This window comes from Pseudophryne corroboree, chromosome 8 (assembly GCF_028390025.1).
Source record: "Pseudophryne corroboree isolate aPseCor3 chromosome 8, aPseCor3.hap2, whole genome shotgun sequence".
NCBI lineage: Eukaryota > Metazoa > Chordata > Amphibia > Anura > Myobatrachidae > Pseudophryne > Pseudophryne corroboree.
Genome location: NC_086451.1, coordinates 74,492,793 through 74,512,998, shown reverse-complemented (window position 1 = coordinate 74,512,998; position 20,206 = coordinate 74,492,793). Strand labels below are relative to the sequence as shown.

Below are 20,206 nucleotides of genomic sequence, written 5' to 3'. Positions count from 1 at the left end.
TGGGCTCCTCAATAAGAGGTTTTCTTTCTCTCTGTAACATTGTTATTATTTGCTGTTTGGTACGTACAGTTCCTCCATTGTTTGAATCGGGCGCCAACGTTTCAGAGACCCTCAGCAGTGTCCCAGGATCACAGGTGAACCTAGATTGCCATGCCAGCAGCTCCCTGCCCGTTCAACTGACATGGTTAAAAGACGGAAACCATCTCACTACTTCTCGATTCCTCCGGATCTCCTCTGGCGGGCGTATCCTCCGGTAAGAAGCGGCAGTCGTTCTCAGCTGGTGACATTTTAACACTTTCACATATTTTCAATCAAAGGATTTTTTTCTTAACATTGGGCCTAATTCAGAGATGTAAGAAAACCTGATGGTTACTCGCATCTCCGATGTTAGGTGATCTGTGTATGATTGACATGCAGCGGCCGTTTGGGAGTGGGGAAGGGGCAGCGACACGCAGCGTTACAGAAGGGTGTGTCTGCCCCATTTCTGGGTTACTGAGAGTTACTAGAAGACCGATGGTGATGTAGAGTGATCCGATGATGCATGTTCGGACACAGCGGTGGATCACAGAAGCCGGCAGAAGGCGCCTATTTACACAAGACGACTCCTGCTACATTGACATATTATCACACTTTTCTCTAACGTCCTAGTGGATGCTGGGAACTCCGTAAGACCATGGGGAATAGCGGGCTCCGAAGGAGGCTGGGCACTCTAGAAAGATTTATGACTACCTGGTGTGCACTGGCTCCTCCCACTATGACCCTCCTCCAAGCCTCAGTTAGATCTTGTGCCCGGCCGAGGTTGGATGCACACTAGGGGCTCTCCTGAGCCCTTAGAAAGAAAGTATAGATTTAGGTTTTTTATTTTCAGTGAGACCTGCTGGCAACAGGCTCACTGCAGCGAGGGACTAAGGGGAGAAGAAGCGAACTCGCCTGCTTGCAGCCGGATTGGGCTTCTTAGGCTACTGGACACCATTAGCTTCAGAGGGATCGACCGCAGGCCCAGTCCTTGGTGTTCGGTCCCGGAGCCGCGCCGCCGTCCCCCTTACAGAGCCAGAAGCAAGAAGAGGTCCGGAAAAACGGCGGCAGAAGACATCAGTCTTCACCAAGGTTGCGCACAGCACTGCAGCTGTGCGCCATTGCTCCTCATGCACACCACATACTCCGGTCACTGATGGGTGCAGGGCGCTGGGGGGGGGGGCGCCCTGAGCAGCAATATAAACACCTTGGCTGGCAAAAATACATCACATATAACCCCCAGGGCTATATGGATGTATATTAACCCCTGCCAGATTCCATAAAAATGCGGGAGAAAAGTCCGCGAAAAAGGGCCGGAGCCTATCTCCTCAGCACACTGGCGCCATTTTTCCCTCACAGCTCCGTTGGAGGGAAGCTCCCTGGCTCTCCCCTGCAGTCTACACTACAGAACAGGGTTAAAACAGAGAGGGGGGGCACTAAATTTAGGCGCAGTATAAATTATATAAAAGCAGCTATAGGGGACATAACTCAGTTAGTCCCTGCATTATATAGCGCTCTGGTGTGTGCTGGCATACTCTCACTCTGTCCCCCCAAAGGGCTTTTGTGGGTCCTGTCCTCATTGGAGCATTCCTTGTGTGTGTGCGGTGTGTCGGTACGGCTGTGTCGACATGTTTGATGAGGAGACTTATGTGGAGGCGGAGCAGTTGCCGATAAATGAGATGTCGCCCCTGTGGGCCGACACCAGAGTGGATGGATAGGTGGAAGGTATTAACCGACAGTGTCAACTCCTTACATAAAAGGCTGGATGACGTAACAGCTATGGGACAGCCGGCTTCTCAGCCCGCGCCTGCCCAGACGTCTCAAAGGCCATCAACGCTCCCTCAGATGGCAGACACAGATGTCGACACGGAACAATCCACTAGGAACATCCGTTACATGATCCCGGCAATATAAAATGTGTTACACATTTCTGACATTAACCCAAGTACCACTAAAAACAAAGGGTTTTATGTGTGGGGAGAAAAAGCAGGCAGTGTTTTGTTCCCCCATCAAATGAGTGAATGAAGTGTGAAAAAGCGTGGGTTTTCCCGATAAGAAACTGGTAATTTCTAACAAGTTACTGATGGCGTACCCTTTCCCGCCAGAGGATAAGTTACGCTGGGAGATATCCCCTAGGGTGGATAAGGCGCTCACACGTTTGTCAAGATGGCACTGCCGTCTTAGGATACGGCCACTTTGAAGGTACCTGCTGATAAATAGCAGGAGGCTATCCTGAAGTCTGTAATTACACACTCAGGTACTAGACTGAGACCTGCAGACTGCTGCAGCGTGGTCTGTACCCCTTTCAAACAGGGATACTATTTTGCGAACATAAGACGTCGTCTTATATATGAGGGATGCACAGAGGAATATTTTGCCGGCTGGCATCCTGAATTATTGCAATGTCCATTCTGTCAGGAGGGTATTGGAGACCCGACACTGGACAGGTGATGCTGACTTTAAAAGGCACATAGAGCCTTATAAGGGTGAGGAATTGGTTGGGGATGGTCTCTGGGACCTCATATCCACAGCAACAGCTGGGATGAAAATATTTTACCTCAGGTTTCCTCACAGCCTAAGAAACGCACTGTATTATCAGGTACAGTCCTTTCGGCTTCAAAAAAGCAGGCGGGTCAAACGAGGGAAGAGGGAAAATGCTGCACCAGCAGCCAGTCCCCAGAATCAAAATTCTTCCCCTGCTTCCTCTGAGTCCACCGCATGACGCGGGGGCTCCACAGGCGTAGCCAGGTACGGTGGAGGGCCGCCTCAAAAATTTCAGCGATCAGTGGGCTCGCTCACAGGTGGATCCCTGGATCCTTCAAGTAGTATCTCAGGGGTACAAGCTGGAAGTCGAGGCGTCTCCCCCCCGCCGTTTACTCAAATCTGCCTTGCCGACAACTCCCTCAGGCAGGGAGGCTGTGCTAGAGGCAATTCACAAGCTGTATTCCCAGCAGGTGATAGTCAAGGTGCCCCTACTTCAACAAGGACGGGGTTACTATTCCACACTGTTTGTGGTACCGAAACCAGCCGGTTCGGTGAGACCCATTTTAAAATGGAAATCCTTGAACACTTACATAACAAAGTTCAAGATGGAATCCCTCAGGGCGGTTATTGCAAGCCTGGACGAGGTGGATTACATGGTATCCCTGGACATCAAGGATGCTTACCTGCATGTCCCTATTTACCTTCCTCACCAGGAGTACCTCAGATTGTGGTACAGGTTTGCCATTACCAATTCCAGACACTACCGTTTGGACTGTCCACGGCACCGAGGGTGTTTACCAAGGTAATGGCAGAAATGATGATACTCCTTCAAAAAAAAGGGAGTTTTTATTTATCCCATACTTGGATGATCTCCTTATAAAGGCAAGGTCCAGGGAGCAGTTACTGGTCGGAGTAGCACTATCTCAGGAGGTGCTACAACAGCATGGCTGGATTCTGAACATTCCAAAGTCACAGCTGGTTCCTTCCACTCGCTTACTGTTCCTGGGGATGATTTTGGACACAGAACAGAAAAAAGTGTTTCTTCCGCAGGAGAAAGCCAAGGAGCTGTCATCTCTAGTCAGAGACCTCCTAAAACCAAAAAGGGTATCGGTGCATCGTTGCACACGAGTCCTGGGAAAAATGGTGGCTTCATACGAAGCAATTCCATTCGGCAGGTTCCATGCGAGGACCTTCCCGTGAGACCTCTTAGATAAGTGGTCGGGATCGCATCTTCAAATGCATCAAATGATAACCCTGTCTCCAAGGACCAGGGTGTCTCTACTGTGGTGGATGCAGGGTGCTCATCTTCTAGAGGGCCGCAGTTTCGGCATACAGGACTGGGTCCTGGTGACCACGGATGCCAGCCTTCAAGGCTGGGGAGCAGTCACACAGGGAAGAAACTTCCAGGGCCTCTGGTCAAGTCAGGAGACTTCCCTACATATAAATTCTGGAACTGAGGGCCATTTACAATGCCCTAAGTCAGGCAAGACCCCTGCTTCAAAACCAGCCGGTACTGATACAGTCAGACAACATCACGGCAGTCGCCCATGTGACCCGACAGGGCGGCACAAGAAGCAGGATGGCAATGACAGAAGCCACAAGGATTCTCCGATGGGCGGAAAATCACGTACTAGCACTGTCAGCAGTGTTCATTCCGGGAGTGGACAACTGGGAAGCAGACACGACCTACACCCGGGAGAGTGGGGACTTCATCCAGAAGTCTTCCTGCTGTTGGTAAACCGTTGGGAAAGGCCACAGGTGGACATGATGGCGTCCCGCCTCAACAAAAAGCTAAAGAGATATTGCGCCAGGTCAAGGGACCCTCAGGCGATAGCTGTGGACGCTCTAGTGACACCGTGGGTGTACCAGTCGGTTTATGTGTTCCCTACTCTGCCTCTCATACCAAAGGTACTGAGAATAATAAGATGGCGAGGAGTAAGAACGATACTCGTGGTTCCGGATTGGCCAAGAAGGACTTGGTACCCGGAACTTCAGGAAATGATATCAGAGGACCCATGGCCTCTGCCGCTCAGACAGGACCTGCTTCAGCAGGGGCCCTGTCTGTTCCAAGACTTACCGCGGCTGCGTTTGACGGCATGGCGATTGAGCGCCGGATCCTGAAGGAAAAGGGTATTCCGGAAGAAGTAATTCCTGCGCTTATTAAAGCCAGGAAAGATGTTACGGCAAAGCATTATCACCGCATGTGGCGGGAATATGTTGCATGGTGCGAGGCCAAAAAGGCCCCAACAGAGGAATTTCCACTAGGTCGATTTCTACATTTCCTGCAAGCAGGAGTGAATATGGGCCTAAGTCTAGGCTCCATTAAAGTACAGATCTCGGCTCTGTCGATTTTCTTTCAAAAAGAATTAGCTTCAGTACCTGAAGTTCAGGCATTGTGAAAGGAGTGCTGCATATTCAGCCCCCGTTTGTGGCACCTTGGGATCTCAACGTGGTGTTGAGTTTTCTTAAAATCACATTGGTTTGAGCCACTTAAAACCGTGGATCTAAAATATCTCACGTGGAAAGTGTTATTGGCCTTGGCTTCAGCCAGGCGAGTGTCAGAATTGGCGGCTTTATCATGTAAAAGCCCTTATCTGATTTTCCATATGGATAGGGCAGAATTGAGGACTCGTCCCCAATTTCTTCCTAAGGTGGTGTCAGCGTTTCACCTGAACCAGCCTATTGTGGTGCCGGCGGCTACTAGTGAATTGGAGGACTCCAAGTTGCTAGACGTTGTCAGGGCCCTGAAAATATATGTTTCCAGGACGGCTGGAGTCAGAAACTCTGACTCGCTGTTTATCCTGTATGCACCCAACAAGCTGGGTGCTCCTGCTTCTAAGCAGTCTATTGCTCGCTGGATTTGTAGTACAATTCAGCTTGCACATTCTGTGGCAGGCATACCACAGCCAAAATCTGTAAATGCCCATTCCACAAGGAAGGTGGGCTCATTTTGGGCGGCTGCCCGAGGGGTCTCGGCTTTACAACTTTGCCGAGCAGCTACTTGGTCAGGGGCAAACACGTTTGCAAAATTCTACAAATTTGATACCCTGGCTGAGGAGGACCTGGAGTTCTCTCATTCGGTGCTACAGAGTCATCCGCACTCTCCCGCCCGTTTGGGAGCTTTGGTATAATCCCCATGGTCCTTACGGAGTTCCCAGCATCCACTAGGACGTTAGAGAAAATAAGAATTTACTCACCGGTAATTCTATTTCTCGTAGTCCGTAGTGGATGCTGGGCGCCCATCCCAAGTGCGGATTGTCTGCAATACTTGTAAATAGTTATTGTTAACTAAAGGGTTATTGTTGAGCCATCTGTTGAGAGGCTCAGTTGTTTTCATACTGTCAAACTGGATATAGTATCACGAGTTGTACGGTGTGATTGGTGTGGCTGGTAAGAGTCTTACCCGGGATTCTAAATCCTTCCTTATTATGTCTGCTCGTCCGGGCACAGTGTCCTAACTAAGGCTTGGAGGAGGGTCATAGTGGGAGGAGCCAGTGCACACCAGGTAGTCATAAATCTTTCTAGAGCCCGCTATTCCCCATGGTCCTTACGGAGTTCCCAGCATCCACTACGGACTACGAGAAATAGAATTACCGGTGAGTAAATTCTTATTATTATCACTGTGTGATCAGATTCCATCTGAGTCAGGCCCATTAACTGCATACCTTCCAAATGTCCTGAATTTGGCCGGACAGCCACGGGTTTTTGGCCCTATACCGCCAGGCCGCAGTGTCCCACAGTGGTGTGTGTGTGGGATGGGGGGGAATATGAATGGTCCTCCTCTCATTCGCTGCTCTGCTTAGTAGAACAGCGGTGAATAAATGCTATGGGCAACTTGCGGGGCTGAATTTAGGGGTCAGGCCTCCCCTAGGCACATTACTGGCTGCCGCTCCCCCTTCATCATGTCACCCTACTACCAACTCCTGGACCACAATTTTCTGCCCATTGTCTTACCCCCATAATTTGCTAAATAAATAGTAATAAAAAAAAATAAAATATATATATATATATATATATATATATTTCTCTAACGTCCTACTGGATGCTGGGAACTCCGTAAGGACCATGGGGAATAGACGGGCTCCGCAGGAGACTGGGCACTCTAAAAGAAAGATTAGGTACTATCTAGTGTGCACTGGCTCCTCCCTCTATGCCCCTCCTCCAGACCTCAGTTAGAATCTGTGCCCGGCCAGAGCTGGGTGCTCCTAGTGGGCTCTCCTGAGCTTGCTAGAAAGAAAGTATTTGTTAGGTTTTTTATTTTCAGTGAGATCTGCTGGCAACAGACTCACTGCTACGTGGGACTGAAGGGAGAGAAGCAAACCTACCTGCGTGCAGCTAGCTTGTGCTTCTTAGGCTACTGGACACCATTAGCTCCAGGGGGTTCGAACACAGGGCCTGACCTCGATCGTCCGTTCCCGGAGCCGCGCCGCCGTCCCCCTTGCAGAGCCAGAAGACAGAAGAAGGAGAAGAAATCGGCGGCAGAAGACTCCGGTCTTCATTAAGGTAGCGCACAGCACTGCAGCTGTGCGCCATTGCTCCCACTGCACACCACACACTCCGGTCACTGTAGGGTGCAAGGCGCTGGGGGGGGGCGCCCTGGGCAGCAATAAGAATACCTTTTGGCAATATATACACATAATACAGTCTGGAATACTGTATATGTGTAAAAAACCCCGCCATTAAGCTATACAAAACAAGGGGGCGGGGCCTTCTTCCTCAGCACACCAGCGCCATTTTCTCTTCACAGCTCCGCTGGAAGGACGCTCCCCAGGACGCTCCCTGCAGTATCCTGTACAAGAAGGGTAAAAAAGAGAGGGGGGCACATAAATTTAGGCGCAAATAGGATAAAAGCAGCTATTGGGAAAAATCACTCATTATAGTGTAAATCCCTGTGTTATATAGCGCTGTGGTGTGTGCTGGCATACTCTCTCTCTGTCTCCCCAAAGGACTTTGTGGGGTCCTGTCCTCAGTCAGAGCATTCCCTGTGTGTGTGCGGTGTGTCGGTACGGCTGTGTCGACATGTTTGATGAGGAGGGTTGCGTGGAGGCGGAGCAAGGGCAGATAAGTGTGGTGTCGCCCCCGACGGGGCCGACACCGTATTGGATGGATATGTGGAAGGTCTTAACAGACAGTGTCAACTCCTTACATAAAAGGTTCGATGACGCAGCAGCCTTGGGACAGCCGGGATCTCAGCCCGCACCTGCCCAGGCGTCTCAGAGGCCATCAGGGGCTCATAAACGCCCGCTAGCTCAGATGGTAGACACAGATGTCGACACGGAGTCTGACTCCAGTGTAGATGAGGATGAGAAAAATGTACAGTCTACAAAAGCCATCCGATGCATGATTACTGCAATGAAAAATGTATTGCACATTTCTGATGCTAACCCGGTTACTACCAAGAAGGGTATTATGTTGGGGAGAAAAAGCAGCCAGTGACTTTTCCCCCATCTGATGAATTAAATGAATTGTGTGAGGAAGCGTGGAGTTCCCCCGATAAGAAACTAGTGATTTCTAAGAGGTTACTGATGGCGTACCCTTTCCCGCCAACGGACAGGTTACGTTGGGAAACATCCCCTAGGGTGGACAAGGCGCTCACACGCTTATCGGCCGCCCTAAAGGAGCCTGCGGATAGAAAGCAGGAAGCTATCCTGAAGTCTGTGTATACACACTCAGGTACTATACTGAGACCTGCTATTGCTTCAGCATGGATGTGTAGTGCTGCAGCCGCATGGTCTGATACCCTGTCAGACAACATTGATTCCCTCGACAGGGATACTATTTTGCTAACCATAGAACATATAAAAGACGTCGTCTTATATATGCGGGATGCACAGAGGGACATTTGCCTGCTGGCATCTAGAATTAATGCAATGTCCATTTCTGCCAGGAGAGTATTATGGACTCGGCAGTGGACAGGTGATGCTGATTCTAAAAGACACATGGAGGTTTTGCCTTATAAGGGTGAGGAATTGTTTGGGGACGGTCTCTCGGACCTCGTATCCACGGTAACAGCCGGGAAGTCAACTTTTTTACCTCAGGTTCCCTCACAGCCTAAGAAAGCACCGTATTATCATGTACAGTCCTTTCGGCCTCAGAAAGGCAAGCGGATCAGAGGCGCATCCTTTCTGCCCAGAGGCAGGGGTAGAGGAAAGAAGCTGCACCAGGCAGCCAGTTCCCAAGAACAAAAATCCTCCCCCGCTTCCTCTAAGTCCACCGCATGACGCTGGGGCTCCACAGGCGGAGCCGGGTGCGGTGGGGGCGCGTCTCCGAAACTTCAGCAACCAGTGGGTTCGCTCACAAGTGGATCTCTGGGCTGTACAAATTGTATCTCAGGGATACAAGCTGGAGTTCGAGGCGACTCCCCCTCGCCGTTACCTCAAATCAGCCTTGCCAGCTGCTCCCAGGGAAAGGGAGGTAGTACTGGCGGCAATTCACAAGCTGTACCTCCAGCAGGTGATAATCAAGGTTCCCCTCCTTCAACAGGGACGGGGTTACTATTCCACAATGTTTGTGGTACCGAAACCAGACGGTTCGGTGAGACCCATTCTGAATTTAAAATCCTTGAACACTTATATAAGGAAGTTCAAGTTCAAAATGGAATCGCTCAGGGCGGTTATTGCAAGCCTGGAAGAGGGGGATTTTATGGTGTCGCTGGACATCAAGAATGCTTACTTGCATGTCCCCATTTACCCACCTCACCAGGAGTACCTCAGGTTTGTGGTACAGGATTGTCATTACCAATTCCAGACGTTGCCGTTTGGTCTGTCCACGGCACCGAGAGTATTTACCAAGGTAATGGCCGAAATGATGATACTCCTTCGGAAGAAGGGAGTTATAATTATCCCGTACTTGGACGATCTCCTTATAAAGGCGAGGTCGAGAGAGCAGTTGTTAGTCAGCGTAGCACTCTCTCGGGAAGTGTTGCAACAGCACGGCTGGATTCTGAATATCCCAAAGTCGCAGCTGATTCCTGCGACGCGTCTGCTCTTCCTGGGCATGATTCTGGACACAGAACAGAAGAAGGTGTTTCTCCCGGTGGAGAAGGCCCAGGAATTGTCATCTCTGGTCAGGGACCTCCTGAAACCAAAACAGGTGTCGGTGCATCACTGCACGCGAGTCCTGGGAAAGATGGTGGCTTCTTACGAAGCAATTCCCTTCGGCAGGTTCCATGCAAGGATCTTTAAGTGGGATCTGTTAGACAAATGGTCCGGATCGCATCTTCAGATGCATCGGTTGATCACCCTGTCCCCAAGGGCCAGGGTGTCTCTGCTGTGGTGGCTGCAGAGTGCTCATCTTCTCGAGGGCCGCAGATTCAGCATACAGGACTGGGTCCTGGTGACCACGGATGCAAGCCTCCGAGGATGGGGGGCAGTCACTCAGGGAAGGAACTTCCAAGGACAGTGGTCAAGTCAGGAGACTTCACTACACATAAATAGACTGGAACTAAGGGCCATTTACAACGCCCTGAGTCAAGCAGAGCCCCTGCTTCAAAACCAACCAGTGCTGATTCAATCAGACAACATCACGGCGGTCGCCCATGTAAACCGCCAGGGCGGCACAAGAAGCAGGATGGCGATGGCAGAAGCCACAAGGATTCTCCGATGGGCGGAGAATCACGTGCTAGCACTGTCAGCAGTGTTCATTCCGGGAGTGGACAACTGGGAAGCAGATTTCCTCAGCAGGCACGACCTCCACCCGGGAGAGTGGGGACTTCATCCAGAAGTCTTCACGCAGATTGTAAACCGTTGGGAACGGCCACAGGTGGACATGATGGCGTCCCGCCTCAACAAAAAGCTAAAAAAATATTGCGCCAGGTCAAGGGACCCTCAGGCGATAGCTGTGGACGCACTAGTGACACCGTGGGTGTACCAGTCGGTTTATGTGTTCCCTCCTCTTCCTCTCATACCCAAGGTACTGAGGATAGTAAGAAAGAGAGGAGTAAGAACTATACTCATCGTTCCGGATTGGCCAAGAAGAACTTGGTACCCAGAACTTCAAGAAATTATCTCAGAGGACCCATGGCCTCTGCCTCTCAGACAGGACCTGTTACAGCAGGGGCCCTGTCTGTTCCAAGACTTACCGCGGCTGCGTTTGACGGCATGGCGGTTGAACGCCGGATCCTAACGGAAAAGGGCATTCCAGATAAAGTGATTCCTACGCTGATAAAAGCTAGGAAGGATGTGACAGCAAATCATTATCACCGCATATGGCGGAAATATGTTGCCTGGTGTGAGGCCAGGAAGGCCCCAACAGAGGAATTCCAGCTGGGGAGATTACTGCACTTCCTACAGTCAGGCGTGACTATGGGCCTAAAATTGGGGTCCATAAAGGTCCAGATTTCGGCCCTATCTATTTTCTTTCAAAAAGAACTGGCTTCACTGCCTGAAGTTCAGACGTCTGTTAAGGGAGTGCTGCATATTCAGCCCCCTTTTGTGCCTCCAGTGGCACCTTGGGATCTTAACGTTGTATTGGATTTCCTGAAATCCCACTGGTTTGAGCCACTTAAGACCGTGGAGCTAAAATATCTCACGTGGAAAGTGGTCATGCTATTGGCCTTAGCTTCGGCTAGGCGTGTGTCAGAATTGGTGGCTTTGTCATGTAAAAGCCCTTATCTGATCTTCCATATGGACAGGGCAGAATTGAGGACTCGTCCCCAATTTCTCCCTAAGGTGGTGTCAGCGTTTCATTTGAACCAACCTATTGTGGTGCCTGCGGCTACTCGGGACTTGGAGGACTCCAAGTTACTGGATGTAGTCAGGGCTTTGAAAATCTATGTAGCCAGGACGGCTGGAGTCAGGAAAACTGACTCGCTGTTTGTCCTGCATGCACCCAACAAGCTGGGTGCTCCTGCTTCAAAGCAAACTATTGCGCGCTGGATCTGTAACACGATTCAGCAAGCTCATTCTGCGGCAGGGTTACCGCATCCTAAATCGGTAAAAGCCCATTCCACAAGGAAGGTGGGCTCTTCTTGGGCGGCTGCCCGAGGGGTCTCGGCTTTACAGCTTTGCCGAGCTGTTACTTGGTCGGGTTCAAACACATTTGCTAAGTTCTACAAGTTTGATACCCTGGCTGAGGAGGACCTTGCCTTTACTCATTCGGTGCTGCAGAGTCATCCGCACTCTCCCGCCCGTTTGGGAGCTTTGGTATAATCCCCATGGTCCTTACGGAGTTCCCAGCATCCACTAGGACGTCAGAGAAAATAAGAATTTACTCACCGGTAATTCTATTTCTCGTAGTCCGTAGTGGATGCTGGGCGCCCGTCCCAAGTGCGGACTCTCTGCAATACATGTATATAGTTATTGCTTAACTAAAGGGTTATTGTTATGAGCCATCTGTTACTGAGGCTCAGTTGTTGTTCATACTGTTAACTGGGTATGGTTATCACAAGTTATACGGTGTGATTGGTGTGGCTGGTATGAGTCTTACCCTGGATTCCAAATCCTTTCCTTGTTGTCAGCTTTTCCGGGCACAGTTTCCTTAACTGAGGTCTGGAGGAGGAGCATAGAGGGAGGAGCCAGTGCACACCAGATAGTAGCTAATCTTTCTTTTAGAGTACCCAGTCTCCTGCGGAGCCCGTCTATTCCCCATGGTCCTTACGGAGTTCCCAGCATCCACTACGGACTACGAGAAATAGAATTACCGGTGAGTAAATTCTTTTATATATATATATATATATATATATATATATATATATATCCATATATCGTTATGGCACTCCCAAACACAATGTCATCCACCTGGGTGCCCTCCTCCAGAAATTATAGACCAATGTAAGGTACCTTCAACTATTGACCATAGGAAAGGAACCAGGCGGCACTCCAAGGGTTTTGTTCAAGCAAAAAAGTTTGTATTAAAGTGACAGTGCAAAAATAATTAATCCAGCATAGTGCAAACCACCGACGTTTCAACGCCCATCCGGCGTTTTTTTCAAGGTGCTATGCTAAAAAGTGCAACGTGACAACAGCAATACAAACTTTTTTGCTTGAACAAAACCCTTGGAGTGCCGCCTGGTTCCTTTCCTATGGTCAATAGTTGAAGGTACCTTACATTGGTCTATATATATATATATATATATATATATATATATATATATATAATGATGAGAAAAAAAAGAATCATCTGGCCCTTATCAGCCAGGTGTACCGCCCCCCAGCAAGTGCCGCTACTGGCAACTTGTCCACTTCTCTAATCACTGCTTTATACATCTCCCCCCATAACATGGTCATTAGATTGCCCTTGTACAACATTTATATAAAATCAGTAATGGTCTGTCCCTTCTCCGACATGCTATTGGCCCTCACTACGGGTAACAGAGTAAAGGGATAGCAGGGAGTAAAGGGGGAGGATGGGAGCTGGGGAACGGCTGAAAGATGGCACAGCCGAGGTATGTGGTCTACTGGGGCCTTTCTGCTATAGGGTTCCGTCATCCGTATGGGGCTGTTAACTCTGTTGTTTTCATCTACCAGGATATCCCATGTGCAGGCTTCGGATGCCGGAATTTACACCTGCGTGGTATCAAGTCCTGCTGGATCCGCAGAGAAGACCTTTACCCTGCTGGTTGAGAGTAAGCCCTCAGCATTATTATCTGCAGAAGGGTATATGTGACAGGAGTGCTGGGGGAATAGCTTGCATGGCAGCATTAATCTGCAGACTGTGATACAGGCCAATAAACCAGTTGTTGGATAAATAGCTCCTCATCTATGGTTACAGACCAGTAGATAGTCCCTTGTTTTATGCTTTGTTGATTGCTTTTATACCAACACCAAATTTCATAGTTTATTGGATTTACTCCTATCACCAAATGTGTCCTGCTTGCCTAAATGTAAGCTCTGAGGGAAGATGTAACAAACCTTGGAGAGAGATAAAGTGGAGAAGCTGCACATAGCAACCAACTTCTGTCATTTCATACCCTACTTCTCCACTTTATCTCTCTCAAAGGCTTGATACATCATCCGTCAAAGTGAGAAGGTGGTAAGAGGAACAAGCATGGGCGTGACCTAGAGGTGGAGCTACTGAGGTGTGGGATGGGATTTTGCATCAACTGAATGAAAAGTTGGTATGGGAGAAGGAAGATATGGGGCATAGGGCATGTGATTGGGTAATGATTATGATAAAAAGATGAGGACGTTGGTAAAGTTGAGCGGGAGAGACTTTCCCTAGCCTAGCCTCAATAAAGGGCTAAGGACAGTTGCTAAAACAAAAGCAGCTAGAAAGAATGAATGTAGTGTATTATATTATTGGATAACATTGGTACTATTGATGGTATGGAATATGTTCATGTTTTAATGTTTTATTGTCTATGCCAGCCTTGCCGGTGGAGGAGACATCTGAGGGCACAGAAGACGTCACTGCAGTCAAAGGATCTTCAGTGACTTTCACTTGTGAAGCTCATGGTTCTCCTCTACCTTCACTGTCATGGGAGAAAGATGGCGAGCCGCTCAACCTTCACAGTAACATACTGCCCAACGGCTTGGGAACCCGACTGTACCTGGAATCTGTCCACGCCGGTGATTCGGGTCTCTACTCCTGCACTGCTCTGAATATAGCCAGGAAAGTTAGCAAGTACTTCCGCCTTATAGTTCTAGGTATGTGCACGAGACAACCTCCTGACTGGGCCTAATCTAATCTTAATCATTGCTACACTTAGGCACTGCTCTCATTACTCCGCAAGTGTGGGCGGAATGGGAGTTAGCAATTACCGACTTCATGTTTTCTAGAACCACCGAGGATCGAGGGTCCTGCTCTCCCCACAGAGGTCTCAGTCTCGATGGATGATCCTCTGGAACTAGTGTGCAATGCAGTTGGTATTCCTGTCCCTGAGGTCACCTGGGAGAAGGACAGGCTACCTTTGCCACGACCAGATTTACTTACCAGAAATGGAACCATTTTACGGATAGACCGGGTGAAGGTATGAGTACTGATTTTCCCACTGCCCCTGTCTCTTTATGGCCGCATAGCTGCCAGGTCACAATATTGCACATGATGGTAGTAAGGCATTGGGATCAGTGTGCAGCCATTCATCTGTTCATTCCTGGGGGTCCTATTGCTGAGAATATATGAGATACTGTATAGTGCCTGATCTAGAGGTAGATGCAGAAGCACGCCCATTGGCGATTACTGTCTGTGACTTTATGCAAATGTCGATACAAAGTCCTTCCCCTCTGTACATCCATGTGTTCAAATGTGCAAGGACTGAGGCACCTACTGTCAGTGTCCTTACACTGTAATATCAAATGGTACGTCTTTAGACGCCACCATCGGTCGCATCATCAAAACCTGCTCCAGCCCTATTCTAAGTGCAGATTCTTCATTTGACTATGGTCTCCTATGTGAGCTGTCAAGTGTCACTCCCATAACTTGCTCATTAAACAGACCACTGCATTTCCGATACACTTCTCCTTGCGTGCACCTGAAATAATAACTGCGACTCTGCACAGACATAAGGCGCATGCGCAGTAGCAAAAAATGTCTCCATCTTGTCCGGCATCGGTGGAACGCCTGGAGTCTGAATCCATCTCATAGAGGTTTATTTCTCTGTTGGTCTCTGTTGTAGGCTGAGGATGCTGGAGTCTATGTGTGCGTGGCCAGTAACACAGCTGGGAGAGACGCGATGGCCACCTGGGTGCGGCTGAAAGGTGAATTATGAAGCATATGTACAGAATATGAACTGTTGTGCAAAACAATCTGTGTACACATCAAGCCCTGCTTCGGCTCACATGGAATAGGGTAGTTATTCTCCTGACTTGTACAAATGTTTTCTTCAGTCCCTCCCAGTGTCATTGGATCTAATGAACCTCGGTCACTCTCAGTGTCCATTGGAGGACAATTGGTTCTTGAATGTAGGATGGAAGGAGATCCTGCTCCAACCATTCAGTGGTTCAGAGGAGAGGCACCCCTCCAGGTACTTATGAAATACTTTTTAAGAACTATGTAATAACCAATGTGGCTCTTTAAGAACCATAAGTAAGTTTAGATGTTAATTTGGGCCATGTCTATGAGAAAAGTACATAAGTGCACGTGACCAGCTGCCCAGTACCGTGTACTGTGCCGTTACAAAGTCCTCAAAGAGGTGTGCAGGGGTGCATGCTCGGTGTCGTGGACACCCACGAGTGGGAATAGTCCCTGTTGGTTGGCATGCCAACCGTCGGGATTGTGAGGGTGCGGGATGTAGGGGGAGGTATTGTAAGGAGAACGCCGTTCACATAACTACATCCCCTTGGAAGGATCAGACCTGCCAATATGTGTACAGTATTACTGGCACCTAAGGGTTTAACTAGACATTTGTGAACCAGACCAAACCAAACGTTTGTATTGTAAGTACCTTCATGTAAATGAAGCAGAAAGTGCCTTGCCTCATTGGCTTTTAGGAGCTCCCTCTATTGATAGAGTACCCATAGTACCCATGTTACAGTGGGGGTGTGCAACATCCAGCTAGGGATGTGCCCAGCTCTATGGAAGCACTGGGCCAACCCCAGCCCCCTTCCCCTAAATGCCATGCTCCACTGCTGCTGGTAAGTGCAGCTGTCACTGAAACAAGGACTAAAGTCCCAAAACATTAGACAGTAGGGCAGTCCCCTTTGGTCAAGACCGGGAGGTAAGGTAGGCATAAGGAAAAACGACTCCTCTATTACAGTAAACACTGAAAATAAACAACGAAGAAACAGACAAGAAAACCAATGATGATGATAAGTGCATGAATAAAAACACAGAGCAAGCAGCGCTCTAAAGAATTTCAATGGGACAGCAGGTCGGCAGCATCTAGTTTATAAATACATGCTCAAGGGCTGTTGCATAGATAAATATATCGGAGGGCCATAATACCCCTTTAGTTAACCTTATGCTGTTTTGTTTGGATTGTATTATCTAGCACTGCAGTGGTTGTTCTACATTTAAAAATGAGTTATGCCTTTTTGAAAAACTTCATTTGTATAATCAAAATCACGTACTCCGTTGTGCCAGTGGAAAGGTTGTGTAGGGACATGCAGCTATGGTATTGGTTAATACGTCCTGGAGATCTACAAATCTATAATTCTTTTAAAATATTTTATTGCAGATTAGATATTAGATGTAAATGTAAGTTATTATGATTATGGTTTGCTGAGGTTTTGCTGTGTTTTTTTTTTTCTTTTGTCTTATTTTGTTTTCCCTTCCAGGTGGACAGACGAGTGCAGGTTCTATCTAAGGGTCGTTATATACAGATTCACAACTTGCAGGCCTCGGACAGCGGAGGATACACCTGCGTAGCCACTAACCCAGTAGGCACAAGCAGCCTGAACTTCATTGTGGAGATACAAGGTGAGTGGCTATCCATTGTGACTGGGCAGAGACTTGTGTGTAACTTGGTTTTTTATGATACCATGATTTCCTGTGTCTTAGTTGTACCTTCCATCCTGCCTGGACCCTCAGTGGTCAGTGCACATGTAAACCAATCAGCCGTATTACCCTGCAGGGGAGAGGGGCTCCCTCCACCAACTGTAACATGGAGGAAGGATGGCGGTCAGCTCTCTGTGGAGATGTCTAGGTAATGTATACAAATCTGAGGGTGTTGTTCTTCTTCCACCTATGGTGTTTTAAGCGGGTTCACTACGATATGCCGGCGGCCGGGCCTCCGGCGACCAGCATACCGGCGCCGGGAGCCCGACCGCCGGCTTACCGACAGTTTGGCGAGCGCAAATGAGCCCCTTGCGGGCTCGCCACGCTACGCGCGCCACACTATTTTATTCTCCCTCCAGGGGGGTCGTGGACCCCCACGAGGGAGAATAAGTGTCGGTATGCCGGCTGTCAGGCTCCCGGCGCCGGTATGCTGATCGCCGGGAGCCCGATCGCCGGCATACTGAAGACCACCCGTTTTAAGCAATTAGCACTAACTAGGCTTCATCTCTTGTTCTAGACTGGAGTTCCTTAGGGATGGCTCCCTGCGCATTCCCCAGGCTTTACTGCAGGATTCTGGGTATTATCGCTGCACAGTCACAAACTCAGCAGGAGTTGCCCATCGTGGTGTGGAGCTTCGGGTTTTTGGTAAGTCCTATGATTGCGAACTTCTAACTAATTGGGCCAAAAACTGTTCAATGTAGTAGAATCCACAAGAATATCTCTCAAAGAAAGATTTGCTCTTTTCAGTGTGATCTGTGGTTAATATGGAAGCTGTAAGTCTTGTGTATACACTGTACGCTAAATCAATAACAATGAGAGTCCATACGCTGGCGGATCCAGCTGCAATCATTGTCAGCACGCATATACACTAGGACTGTCCTTGGGCAGGAGAAATGACTGAAAGCAGACTGCAATTCTGTCAGCTTGGCCACAAATTGGCTTCCACTACTGAATCACATTATGTAGTACAAAAAGACAAGGCGCATGGCAAAATCATCTCTGGTGATTCACAATGGTACACCTAGGTTTACCTCAAAATGCCTAGATTTCCAAAACAAAATGGCAGGGATTCAAATGTTTTCAATAACCAACAGAAGTATGGTGGGGTGGGGCTCAAGTTTACCAACAAGGAGCATGCGCATTAGTTGTAACTCATTTTACAAAATAGTGCAAATATGAGACTTAATTATGTGGAGCAAGATTATTGAAATGAAACAAAAAAAATGTGGGGCGTATCTTGCTTTGCACAAGGGCATATACAACTATTGTCACACCATATAAACAATTGAATTTTGCGCCATGTCTGAAGTGGCCAATATTGGGTCACATTTTATACTGTTACGAAAACTCATGGTGCAACTTCTGGTTGTACTTTGGCCTTGACAAAGTGTGTCTAGAAACATATTTCTAGACACACTTTGTCCAATGAGAAAAAAAAAACCTTCAAGCACTGTCACATATAGTAAAGGTTATCCCAATTTTTCTCGGTCAGCAAGGCTGGGCGACACTGGACTATGGGGTTGCAATTTGGGGCTGGAGCTGACACTTTAACTGTAACTGGTGCCTCATGGAGATAGTGCACGGTTTAGAAGGCTGCTATGCAGCTCTCCTAGTATATACTTTTTACTTTTCTTTTTCTTTCATATATATATATATATATGTGCGCTATACTCCGGTCTCGGCAGATACTGCTTGGACCCAGGGACAGTGCGCGCCCTCACCCTGTTAGAGGATGCTGGGTGGCCAGTGATGTCCTGGATGGTGGCGCCATCTTTCCAGGTTTTACAGGGTTGGCTCCATATAAGGAAGAGTGCCCTTTACTGGCAGCTGGTGTAGGCAATACGAAGTGCTTTCCCCCAAATAGGAAATAGCACTTTTAACAGGAGCCACGGTGTGGTTGGCAGAATCTATAGCTACTGATCTCCTCTGTACAGAGCCGCAGAAAATGGTACAAGCCTGCTTGCTGTGTAGGAAGAAAGGAAGTGAAACTCCATGCTGTCTTCATAAGCCTGCACACTTTACTCTTTAACTGGTGCAAGTCTCAGCTCTGCTCCTCTCCTCTGCAACTGTCAGCCTCTAAGGAATGCTAAGTATTTGCATGTTTTATTACTATTATTGCCTCAACTGTTATGAGAAATTGTACAGTTACTCAGTGACCTGTATCTGGGGATTTATTCTGCCTGTGTCCACTGTATATAGCGAGGTCCTGTGGGGACTGTAATGAAGAAATCCAAACCCGCAAAATGCGTTACTATGGAATTGTATTTCACTTGCACCCATTGGAATATTAAATTACTGTGTGGACAGGTGGACTCTGGGGTATTGTGCGTGGGCTGTCAGGCAAGGCAAGGCACCTGTCTCCAGTTTTCTTTCCAGAGTTCACACTCACAGGAATTCCAGTGGGAAATTCTCCAAAACTGGACAGGATGCTCAGCATCCCTTTCATCTGGGAATTCCAGTGGGAAATTCTCCAAAATTGGTCAGGATGCTCAGCATCCCTTTCATCTCAGTTTCTCATTCTGTTTGACAGCACTCATCAATCTCTTCATTGGTGGCTGGTTTCTGATCGTCTCCTTCGAGGTCAATTCTTGCTCACTCCGGATTTGGTCACTGTTCCTCAAGTGGATCTCATGGCCTCTTGACACAACTTCAAGGTTCCACAGTTTTGTTTGAGATCCAGAGACCCACTGGCTTTCGCAGTGGATGCCATGACAGTGCCATGGGATTTTCATCTAGCGTATCTGTTTCCTCAGATTCAAATGTTGCCTCGGGTGCTCAAGTGCACCAAGGATTAACTGGTGACTGTAATCCTAGTGGCTCCAGACTGGCTACGCTAGTCGTAGTACGCAAACATACTCAAAATGTCAGCAGGTCCAGCGTGGTGTCTTCCACTTCATCCAGACCTGTTACAACAAGATCCGTCTCTACATAAGGACTTTCCCTGGTTGACTTAAAGGTCTGACTTTTGATACTGAGATTTTGAAAGCTAAAGGTTTTTCTGCTGCGGGGTACACTGGGCTCCACAAGGAAAGACATAGGGGTGGAGAGTAGGATCTTGATCTGAGGCACCAACAGGCTGAAAAGCTTTGACTGTTCCCAGAATGCATAGCGCCGCCTCCTCTATAACCCCGCCTTCCTGCACAGGAGCTCAGTTTTGTAGTTGGTGCCGCAGATAGCAGGCACAAAACAGAGGGGCTGCTCTGGGCAGCCCTAAGAAGATCTTTTTGAGAAGAAAAGTGAAGACTTCAAGGGCTGCAGCAGTGTGTACATGTCTAGTGACATTCACTGCTGCAGCTCCATCTCTCCCCAGCGGCGCTGTACACTCCCGAGCCCT

At 48.5% G+C, this 20,206-nt stretch overlaps 1 protein-coding gene across 1 annotated transcript in view; it reads left to right on the top strand.

Moving 5' to 3' along the window:
• The window catches only part of HMCN2 (hemicentin 2), a 491,624-nt gene that overhangs the window by 385,327 nt on the left and 86,091 nt on the right, over positions 1-20,206 (top strand). The window contains exons 66-74 of the mRNA XM_063936681.1: positions 70-253; positions 12,966-13,063; positions 13,806-14,084; positions 14,217-14,407; positions 15,053-15,134; positions 15,264-15,400; positions 16,653-16,794; positions 16,876-17,020; positions 17,390-17,517. Coding sequence (XP_063792751.1) covers positions 70-253; positions 12,966-13,063; positions 13,806-14,084; positions 14,217-14,407; positions 15,053-15,134; positions 15,264-15,400; positions 16,653-16,794; positions 16,876-17,020; positions 17,390-17,517 — 1,386 coding nt within the window. The remainder of the gene's footprint in view (positions 1-69; positions 254-12,965; positions 13,064-13,805; positions 14,085-14,216; positions 14,408-15,052; positions 15,135-15,263; positions 15,401-16,652; positions 16,795-16,875; positions 17,021-17,389; positions 17,518-20,206) is intronic.